Source organism: Corella eumyota, chromosome 2 (assembly GCF_963082875.1).
Source record: "Corella eumyota chromosome 2, kaCorEumy4.1, whole genome shotgun sequence".
In the NCBI taxonomy this organism is placed as follows: domain Eukaryota; kingdom Metazoa; phylum Chordata; class Ascidiacea; order Phlebobranchia; family Corellidae; genus Corella; species Corella eumyota.
This window is the reverse complement of record NC_137491.1, coordinates 18,315,620-18,326,274: the sequence shown is the minus strand read 5'-3', so window position 1 is coordinate 18,326,274 and position 10,655 is coordinate 18,315,620. Positions and strand designations below refer to the sequence as shown.

Genomic DNA, 10,655 nt, shown 5'->3' with positions numbered 1-10,655 from the left:
CTAAAGTTTTTTCAACTTTTCACATTTTGTCATTGCATATTTTACAACTTGTAAATATTTAACCGATATTACTCAATTTTATTTTAATTAAAAATTTATTTTCACTTTCCCGACGTATATATCGCAGGCCTGGCACGCAAAACAATAAAAAGTAAAAAAAGATAATTTCATTCCATAAATTTTCAAACAGTTTTCAAAATTAATTTAAATTTAATGTTTTTAATAAAATTTAAAATTGAGTTTTATTGGATTGCTTTATCACATCGTGTATTAAATTATTATTAAATTTTTAATTAAAATTAACTTAAATAGAACAACTTATAAACCAGCTTAGTTTCGATTTGTACAGAAAACGTGAATTCCCCGCTTTCACGCAACGAAGTTGGCCACTCTACGTCATCACCAGTTTCGGCTCCGACGTCACAACGCCTTCTGCAGCAGCAAAAGATATGAGTTATTTGTAATCCCATATATATAGATTGTTGTTTATTTGCATGCAAGACATTGTAAAACGTCTTTAATGAACATAAGCTAAGTGATAGTACGGGATTTTAACAAAGTACAAGCCTAAAAAATACATTAATTTGGTAAATATATAGTAGGGGCCTTCAGAGAAAAGTTATAAGATGTAAAAAAATAGCAAAGTGATAGAAAGTTTTTAAACCTTTTTAAAATTAACAAACATACTTTTTTTATAGCAAAATTTTATTAGCACTATCTAGAATTAACAACATAAATTTGTATGTCAATTGTAAATGACAAGCGAGGTACTGGTACAGACTTTAAGCGATTTCCGAGCTAATTATCCACAGATATTTTTTGCGAAAGAAGAAGACGGCAGGTTTACACACGATAGTCGAGAGGTGACAGTTTTTGCTGACGACGACAAGATTTTTACAAACTACTCGAAGAGGTAAATGTAAAGTTTTAAATGTTTTAAGTGTATGTTTTTTAAATAAATTCTTGCTGTGAAAAGGACCAGTTTTTAAGTACTTATATAATATTTAGTAATACAGTGTGATTTAGGCCTAAAGTTTTTCAAATGATTCTTACAGTAACGTTAATTAAGTAATAACATGTTATCTTCAAATATGCGTTGGTTTGTTTAGAAAAGTCGCCTACACAGTTTTAAGAGATTTTAAATCTTTACTACATCAATAACAAAAAAATAGTGTTATCAATTGATGCAACTGTATCAAAAATATATAACTAATTAATTTTTACATTCAATTTTAATTAACTAATGTAATATTTTATATATACTTATTTTGTATGTTAAATTTTGTTGTAATTTACATAGAATTTTAAGTGTAACTCGTGATATACAATCACTGCACGACATCAGGGAACGACTTGTTAGCAAACCTATCATATTCTTAACCAAAATCGTAGCAAGGCAATTCATAAATGGTGAAATTTTGCTAGATGAAGGAGGTATTTATATTTATTTGCTAATTTAAAAGCATCACCAAAATACATGTATATATATATCTGTTTCGAATATTTGCCTAAAAATACGCGCTCTTATTTTTTTCCTTACAATACAATATTGTTTATATTTTCAAACAAATAATTTTTTTTATTTTTTAAGTTGTTTAAAAAATATTTTTTTGAGGTACGAAATATATTTTATTTAAATGTTAATTATGTTTAAATGTAATTTATTAGATGAATTTGTTGTGTTAATACAAGGATCGCACCCAATTATTCGACCCCAAATCTTACATTCGTTAAATGCTTGCGAAAAATTATTGGAACAAGGAAAACAATTCACTATTAAGGTAAAAACAAACCCATTTAAGAAAAGAGGTTTTGAACCTTTGTAGCAAAATTTTGTCATTTTTGTCAAGAAAATATCAACTTATAAACTAATAAAGGCCTACATTACCAGAACCCCGGGTAAAAATTAAAAAAAAAAACTAAAAAGGATTTTCATTAAAAAAATTTTTCATTTGAATTTTCTGTTTTTGCTTTTCAGTTTTCTATTGAGGACTCGCTTAAAACTTGGTATTCTACAACATATCGACCATTACGTTCTGCCTCATTTTTACAACATTGCTGTCACGGAGGTTGTTTTGGTTTAACTGTATTCAATTCAGTTACTACAGACTTAACTGAATCAGTTATTAGCAACGAGTTGGCTTGGGTCATGTTTTTACCTGGAATGATGGTAGTGGCACCAGCTTATTGGGTAAATAAGATTCAAAAGCTTTTTAAGTCCAAAACCAGACAGTATAAGTATTATTCTGAGTATATCTTTATCCTCGATGTGGAAAGGTCGAATGCACGACCTAAACATAAAGTAACAACTGTTACCCCGACCCAGTCTCGAGTTGCCTGTGGCAGTTTGGGATATTATAGAGAATATAATAGCCCAATAATTATACTGCTAATTAAATGATGGCTCAGCAGAAGTTAATTCCATTTATAACGCTTTACTCAAGGGCGCTACAGCATAAGAGCAGTAGGGATTGAACCCACGTCCTTATGTGGTGTAGCAAGTGTTCTTACCACTACACCAAGCGCGTTAAAATTTGTGGTAATTTAGGACAACTTTAAAACAGTTTATATTTATTCTAGCTTTATCGTGTGGTGAAATGTAAAAGAAGGAAACTGGAATTAGATATCACCAGCATTAAGACTGTTTCCTACGAAAGATTTGAGATATTTTTACACGAAAACTCGATTAATTCCGGAACGAGAAGAAGAATTAATGCAACATCTTTAAGTAAATTAATTTAGTTTTCAATAATATTAGACTACATATTTAACTTAAAATTCAAAACCATATATATAAATACCTTATATATATATATATATATATATTGGACTAAAGTTTTATTAGTTGACTTATATTTGTTTTCCTTACCCTTACCATGTATATTGGACATATATTATAGGAAACCTATTTTGGTTTCAGATATTCCCACTGCCTTAACGAACGAAGAGGACTTGCCACCAAACTATGATGAATGTCACTTAAACTCCTATGCGCCACCACCTTATTCTGAACATTGATATGAACAAAAACAAGCGCATTCGAAACGCGTTTGAAGAAAAAAATTGAAATAAAAGTGTGAAAAGAAATGCTTTAAAAGGAAGAAAGAAAGTGATGCCCCCCAAAAAAAGAAAATAACGAAAAATTCCAAAAAAATGACGCCCATAAATATGGAGTTTGTGATTGTTACCAAAAAAAGAAAAAATGTAAAGATCAAACATTCTGCTGACGTCATCCGACGTCATTTATTTGTCATCACAAAAAATGCGTCAGTCTGCTGTTGGGGAAAATTATCATTTTGAATTCTAAAAAACCTAGTAACACTTTAAAAAAAATTTCGTAATGATTTAATTTTATATAAACAATATTAAAACCATTCGCAATAATAAAAGGAACATAATATTGTTGTGTGGAATTATATAGTTAAGTAAATTGGGTGTATAACATAATATATATATCACAATGCTTTAATATTTAACCCTAATTAAAGGCGTTGTACTATTAATTAGAATTCGTATACAAAAAAATTGGCAAATTAGAAAAATAAATTTAACGTGCATAAATATACAGTGTCGTTGTGAGTACATGTTTAGATTTGCATAGACGGAAAAGTACCGCCGGGTGATTTCCCTACAATGAAACCAACCAGGATTCGTCAGGGTCTAAGCCAAGAGATTGCATGACCTCGTATACACCGTCTAAAAATAATAATTTAAGTCATTTGTGATTTATTTTAAATTTAAGAATAATATTAATTACCTTTTTCTCCAGTATGTTCCGTTTTTTTGTTGCTTCCGCTTTGTTTTGCCGGTTCCGGCGCGGTTTTAGGCGCCCGGTCATGGTACTCCTTCGCGCCGGGAAAAACCTTGATATTAAAATCCTCAACTTTTTCAAGGTTACGTGAGGGTGGTTCCCCGCGACCGATATTATTAACGTCGAGTCCGATAGCTTGAGCTATCTGCTGTTTTCGAAGTTCATTTCTTGATAAGTTATTATTGTTTGAAGTATAGGATTTAGGGGCATTATAAGTGTACGGCTCTCGCGAATAACTAGTAGACGGACTCTCATCAGCGCTGTTGTAAAGTTGCATAATGATATCGAGCTCCCCCGAAGTCAGTGGCGCACTATGCGATGCAATTGGAACTGGTGATTCCAACACTCGAGAATGATCAGGTTGTACGAGATCCTTCTGTTGAAAATCGTTTCTTACTGGACTCTGTACACTCTCTGATTCAGTGGTATCATCGCTGTATTCGCGGGAATGTCTTAAAGCATCAGGAGGAAGTTTATCATAGATGCTGTTTGTGTAACTAGCTACTATATCCTCCTGCCCAAGTCTATGGGAACCGACTGAGGCTTCAGAGCTTGCAGACTGATTTAGAAGATTTGTTGGAATCTTGTATTCCTTTAACGAAGCCTCTGTTGTTGTATTGCTAAGATACTGCTCCGAAATTGAGCTCCTGTCATCGTCGTCGTTAGATAACGTACTTGCATCATCACCACTGCTTTCTGTGTCTAGTACCTTGACAGTAAAAGTCTCTGGTAATTTGGCCAGCATTGAATCAGTAACGCTAACAGCAAATGACTCCGATTCAGTCGACTTCCCAGTTGCTTTTCTCAACCTTGGACTCTCAGAAGCATGAGATATGTTACCAAGTGCAGCCTTTGACGGCGTGACGCTGGTACTTGCAGATATTTCAGCTTTCTTCTGCTTAGCCTTATCCAGATCGTCATTAGTTAAGCCTAATATTCTAGCGGCTCTTTCTTGAAGGGTTTCTTTTCGAGCAGCAGGCGCCTCGGTTAACAATTCTTCGGTAGATTTTGATAAGTTTAACCTTAACGCCTCTTCACTTTTTGCTCTATAAAGATAGGACTCAATGCCGGGCGTTGGCGGGGCATTAAACGGGTTCAAATGTGAATCCACACTACGGCGAATATCAGGGGTCGACGGAGACTGTATCTGACTGAATTCGCTTTGAGAAATAGACCCGATCGTAGCTCTTCTTTCGAAATGAGAACCACTGCCCGATGACTGCTTTCTTAGATGTTTAAACCTCCGTTTCATAGTAAAAGAGTCGTGGCTGTCAATCCTAACCAACTTTTTAGCTAAGCTAGGTGAACGATCATCGTGCACAACGTTGAATACGTTAGAATCATCAGAATCGTTGCTGGAGGTCGAAGGCGTTTTGGGTTTGTGATTAGGAAAACTCACAGCGTTAAATGATGTTACAGGAAAGGATTTTTGAGTACTAGAAACGATTGCTTGTACTGGTTGAACTAGCTCTGGTTTAAGTTTGGAATTAGCGAGTAAGCTAGCTTGCCTATAGGTATCGATGAATTTAGTTTCATTCTGGGGATACTTGAAGAAATTCTCCATTGACTTTGGCATCGGTGGATCCACGTGTTTAATCGGCGGGTCACGTGGTTTCAATCGGGGCTCGCGATTGGTTGGTTGGACACGCATATTCGTCAGGTGGTTTTGAGGTTTTATTTGAGCCAAGTGATTGGTCGAAGGCTTACCTGGTGTGTTACGAGCAAGTGATTTGATTGGTTGAGACACTTTGGTTGGTGAAGCTGTAATACCGAACCACATTCCTTCTGGTTCTGATTTCTATAAAATAGGTTTTAATAAAAAAATTTATCAAAAATTTAAAGTTTTTTTCAAAATTAAAAAAAGTTATGATTTTAAGCTCTTACTTGAACTGTTTCTAAAGATTTTGGATTATTTTCCACCGAGCTAGTTTTTGGTTTAAATTCTGCTTCAGGAACAATTTCACTTTTTGATCGTTTTATGCAAAATACTTTTCCTCCTTCAGCCATGAAGGAAGTTGCCACAATTGATTCACGGTCGCATAACCTCATTATGGTGGCTGGTTTGCTAGAAGCTAAATTTAAAACTCATTTTTTTAAAAGGAGAAAAATATTGTGCACAAACATAATATAAGAGACAAATTTATTAACTCAAGAAAAATCCCTTTGCACTAAACAAGGCTCATAACTTAACAATGTTGTTTAACGAATATAATCAGTAAAAATTAAAATATAATAAAAACTATTTTGACTTTTTAAAACAAAGCTAGTTTTTGCAATCTTGAAGATTTCATATTAGCCTATTATCTAAAAAGGTCAATGATACATGTATTTAAACCATTTACGATTTAATTATATTTAAAAATATGTAAAATAAGGATTTTTACCTGATTTTGATATTTCTGATTTATCGTCCTTCTGACTTGAAAGCTGAAAACTATTCTCCGTGGTAGATGTTAAAGTCGAGTTCTGTGACGTCGACGTTGACGTCATTTCTTTGAGATCTTCTTTAGGAGTCGAATCGATGAAAACTTCTCGGCTTGACTTTGGTTGAAAAATTTTCACGTCGCTAGTGGGCGATGCCGCGCTCTCGCGTTTAGCTTTTTGTGTACTCGATTTAACTCTAAAATTCTCTACTTCCTCAATATCAATTGTGACGTCATTTGACGAAGAGTGACTAGACGTCGACTCGGTAATGTGTGACGTGTCATGTTCCGATTGGTCTGGAACTTTGAATTCCGCGTGAATGACGTCATCGACCGAGATAGTTCGGTTGGCTTGAAAATTGACGGCTTCGGTGATAAAATTTTGGGTTTCTACGATGTCGGAGAAATAAGGACTCTGCTGGGAATTTCCGGGTGAGACCGGAAGTTGGCTGTCACTGGGTTTCTTTAAATTAAAGATAAAATGGATATTATTTAAGTTGAATTTTTTTTTTTTAGTCCAGTAGTGTGGCGAACCGGTCATGGCGTCGGACTACGAGCCGAAAAGTTTCGGGTTCGAGCCGCACCAACGTCACACTATTCGCCCTTGAGGCCGGCGTTTACGGATAGCTCAAAACACATAATAACAGCACACCCTTTCCCCCCAAAAAAAAATTAAAACCTATCACCTTAAGGTGATATAAAAAAATGTATTTTACGTTTAATGTCATTTATGTTAAAAAAAAAGTTGTTGCAACACCCTAAGAATATTTTCGATTAATTTTTTCGTTATGTTCGTTTTTTATTTGTGTGAACAAAAATAAAAGTTTTTTAGACATAAATCCGCAGGGTAAAGAAAGTTGAAGGCTCAATGGGTCGTAGGGTCATGGCAGAGAAGGGTTAGAAAGAATGCCAAACTTAGTACAAATAAAAACAAAGATAACACTCTATTTCAATATTTTGTGATCGTTTAACTTAATTTTATGTATTAGCAATACAATTATAAAACATAATGTTTTAAACTTACTTTTTTGTGGGAAGATTTTTGTCGATTTTTTCTAATTTCAACACGAAGGTCGTCAGTCGACTTACTTCTATTATGTTTTCCTTCTTCGCTGAACAAATTAAACAAATTATAACAATAGGGCAGTTAAAAATTCCCACAGTGCGCCGTTCACCACAATAGGAATGTGTTTGTTTATTTAGTCTACCATATATTGCAACAGTAAAGTTGTAATGTGTATAAGTAGTTAATTATTAGCTTTTACTTACAAATTTTTATCCATGGCTTGAGTATAGGGATTTTGCATGGCATACATGTACGCGTATGGCATAGAGAAATATGGATGCATTGCTTGAAACTGACTACAAAATAAATAAAAGCAAAATTAACAAAAAATAAACTTAACAATAGTTAATAAAATTGATGCAAATTTAAAAAAAAGGAACATTAAATATTTAAAATCGAATTTAATATTCATTACCTCATATCATACGAAGGTGACATTACAATATTTGGATCTAAACAAAATAAAACCAAATTTTTAATCTTAATTTTAAAAAAAATTAATTTTAATTTTTTTGAATGTTTTTTTTTTTTATATTTAGCAAGCAATATTTAAAAAGAATGTAACAACCACAGTCTAAACACAGACAAATACTTGGTAACCCAACACAGTCTTATAACTCCTTTGTATTTTTTATACAAAATTTTAAAAAGTTAACTTATAACAATAATCAACACACTACTTACCAACGGGGTAAACTTGCGCAACAGGATTTCCAAATCCGTCCACTATCTGGCGTGGAACGTCGGGGACTCTGCCTACGTCACGGGGTAGGGAACCGAATTGACCCACCGGGTAGTTTACCATAGGCATTCTATTTAACAAAAAAATAAACATTTTTCGATAAAACTTAATTCTATAAACGATGGGAAATCAAGGGTTAAAACCCAGGGTCATATGGTATTACTCAATTTCAACTTACGGGTAGCCCCAAGGGGGCGGGGAAGCGCCTGATTGCCAAGTTGGAGCTGAATTAAGCCAAGCCCCAACTTTGGAGTTGTTGATATCAGTAAGGTCGGGGGCACTTCGGTGAAGCGACCTCTTTTCCTTTAGTTTCGATTTGTTTTTCTAAAAAAACATCAATTTGAGATAAATTTAAGCAATATTAGTTAATTTGCTTTTATATTAAATATATCTTTGAACGAAAACACCTTACACCAGCAGATTTTCAGAGAAGCCTCTATATGAAGAAATAGGGAATACTGACTTTTTTAACTGAGCGTTTGCGTAATGTTAACAAGAAATATTAATCATTTTATTCAATGTAATGTATACTATTTCACTTCCACAGCTAAGACATATTAAGTGTACATTTTCAAACTGAATATTTACTGATATAATATTATTCGTTTATGGGAATATAAATATTAAAATTTATGAAAGTTTAACTTACTCGTCTAGACTTTTTGTTAATGTTATCTGTCGGAGAATTTTCAGTAATTTTCGGTTTCTTTTTCGAAGATTTTTCGTGAGTTTTTGGCAAATGATCGACTTTACTTTCATTCACTACAACCAGAAATAAAACAAAATTTAAAATATTTATAAAAACTAAAAATTAAAACTATTTTTAAAAACTGAATGTTTTAGTATTTCACCTTTCGTTTTTTGGTCACGTGGTGATCTTGTGTCACGTGATATGACGTCACCGTCTACGTCATCGCGGTGAGATCGATGTCGCGATCTTTCCCTATGTTTTTTACTATGACCGACGTCATTATCCTTTTTGATGACGTCATTGTCCTTTTCTCGATATTTATCGTGCGACGATCGGACGGAATTGCTTCTTGATTTCGAATTCCGATCACGTGACCGGCTTCTCTCTCGTCTCGATTTCCTTTCTTTCTTTTTGAAACTTTCTCGTTCTGTTGATTCGTCGTCATTCTTGGAACGATGTCTACGTTTCTCTTCTTTGGACTTGTAATCTTTGGTATGGTTATTATTTTCATGCTTTTGATTGTCATTATATTCCTTTTTTCTTTTTTCAGTTTTATTACTCTTTTCTTTACGGTCAGGCGACCTTACTTTATTATCCTCTTTACCGAAACTTCGATCGTTTTTACGGTTCCTTTCTCGTTGCTCTTTTTTATCTTGATCACGTGATTTGTTCTTATTTTTGTCACGTGACTCCGAAGATTTGTCCTTGCTTCGTTCTCTGTGATTTTTATTCGAGTTATTTTTTCGATTTTCGGGCGATCTGTCTTTGCGTCGTCTGTTGCGTTCGTTTTTGGGTGAAGTATGTTTGTCTGTAGCAATTTCCTTAGCTGCGTCAGATCGCCTTTTTCGTCGCTCTTTTTGTTCTGTGTTAGAAGATTTATGGCTTTCAGTACCGTTAGTTTTAGATTCATACTCCTTTAACTTATTCTCCCTTTCTATCCTTATTTCTTCAGCCCTCATTTTCAATAGCTGCTCGCCTTTCGTTTCAGTCTTAGGTTCGGGGTTCAATTCCTCCTTGGGGACGGCATTTCTATATTCCTTCATAATCTCAGATGTGTTTTTACCGTTTGGTAACTTGTCATGATATTTGCTTCTACCTGCCTCGTGGCGTGGCGAGGCTAGTTTACTAACATCAGCTCCCATTATTATAATTATAGGTACATTATCACTACGATTAACTTAGTAAAAATAACACGAGTCAGTCCATTGTTTAGCGGATATTATTTTTCTAAAGAAAACATTGGGTTTAGTATTAAGTCTATTTATTTATTTAACTGTAATTATTTTAATTATACTCTTTAAGTAAACTTAATCGGTCTACGTTTAGGGTTTGATTATTATATGACTAACAAATGTGATCTATGATTTAATAAAGAAGCTAAATATATAAAAATCTGTGTATTATGAAATTTATTTGACCAAATTTATGTTTTTTTGCCTAAACTATAGTAAAATATCGAGTTTTAAAGCAGTTGTGGAAGCAATTTGCTTAGTAAGTCAAGTGCATACCGATTATCTTTCATTAAAGACCGCACAAATTTAAACACTTAAGCGATTCAATGATTTTTGGCAGTACTTCAAATTCCTGTTAAAATTCGATAGTTTATGAATTATTGAAGGGAAAATTTACACAGCTTAACTTTTGGTGACAAAATGTATTATGAAAAAACTTAATAACATTAGTGTTTTGACCAAGAAGAGCATTTTATTCTTACTATTACTCCATTACATTGTTAATTGTAGCTTTTAAATTACCATCACTGGCCCGTGAAAAATTTTTGGAAGAAAAAATTTCCCATAAAGCAAAGGCAATCAGCCTTAACATTAGTTTTATAAATACACATTCAGTTTGTACTTTGTCTGGGCTAATTCTACGAAACATTAATTTAAAGCAAAAAATTAAAACAACTGTTTGGATTTTTA

General features: G+C 33.4%; 2 protein-coding genes across 2 annotated transcripts; one reads left to right on the top strand and one right to left on the bottom strand.

Annotated features, from left to right (window-relative positions):
- Positions 1-755: 755 nt before the first annotated feature.
- LOC145742593 (uncharacterized) lies at positions 756-3,294 on the top strand. Its single transcript, XM_082560370.1, has 6 exons — positions 756-913; positions 1,301-1,434; positions 1,669-1,781; positions 1,979-2,191; positions 2,581-2,728; positions 2,921-3,294. The coding sequence occupies exons 1-6, from the start codon at positions 756-758 to the stop codon at positions 3,016-3,018; spliced, it is 864 nt and encodes a 287-aa protein (XP_082416496.1). The 3' UTR covers positions 3,019-3,294.
- LOC145741724 (uncharacterized) lies at positions 3,288-9,955 on the bottom strand. The gene is made up of 11 exons (XM_082559367.1): positions 8,894-9,955; positions 8,692-8,804; positions 8,221-8,366; positions 7,985-8,112; positions 7,716-7,752; positions 7,504-7,596; positions 7,259-7,346; positions 6,196-6,697; positions 5,696-5,883; positions 3,758-5,609; positions 3,288-3,696 (listed from the first exon to the last, which is right to left on the bottom strand). The coding sequence occupies exons 1-11, from the start codon at positions 9,873-9,875 to the stop codon at positions 3,629-3,631; spliced, it is 4,197 nt and encodes a 1,398-aa protein (XP_082415493.1). The 5' UTR covers positions 9,876-9,955; the 3' UTR covers positions 3,288-3,628.
- Positions 9,956-10,655: the final 700 nt, after the last annotated feature.

Coding starts and splice junctions, on each gene's coding strand:
- LOC145742593 (XM_082560370.1), top strand. CDS start 756: ATGACAAGCGAGGTACTGGTACAGACTTTAAGCGATTTCCGAGCTAAT. Junction 2,192..2,580: donor TAGTGGCACCAGCTTATTGG/GTAAATAAGATT, acceptor TATTTATTCTAG/CTTTATCGTGTGGTGAAATG. Junction 2,729..2,920: donor AATTAATGCAACATCTTTAA/GTAAATTAATTT, acceptor TTTTGGTTTCAG/ATATTCCCACTGCCTTAACG.
- LOC145741724 (XM_082559367.1), bottom strand. CDS start 9,875: ATGGGAGCTGATGTTAGTAAACTAGCCTCGCCACGCCACGAGGCAGGT. Junction 8,367..8,691: donor TTAACAAAAAGTCTAGACGA/GTAAGTTAAACT, acceptor ATGTTTTTTTAG/AAAAACAAATCGAAACTAAA. Junction 7,753..7,984: donor TGCGCAAGTTTACCCCGTTG/GTAAGTAGTGTG, acceptor TATTTTGTTTAG/ATCCAAATATTGTAATGTCA.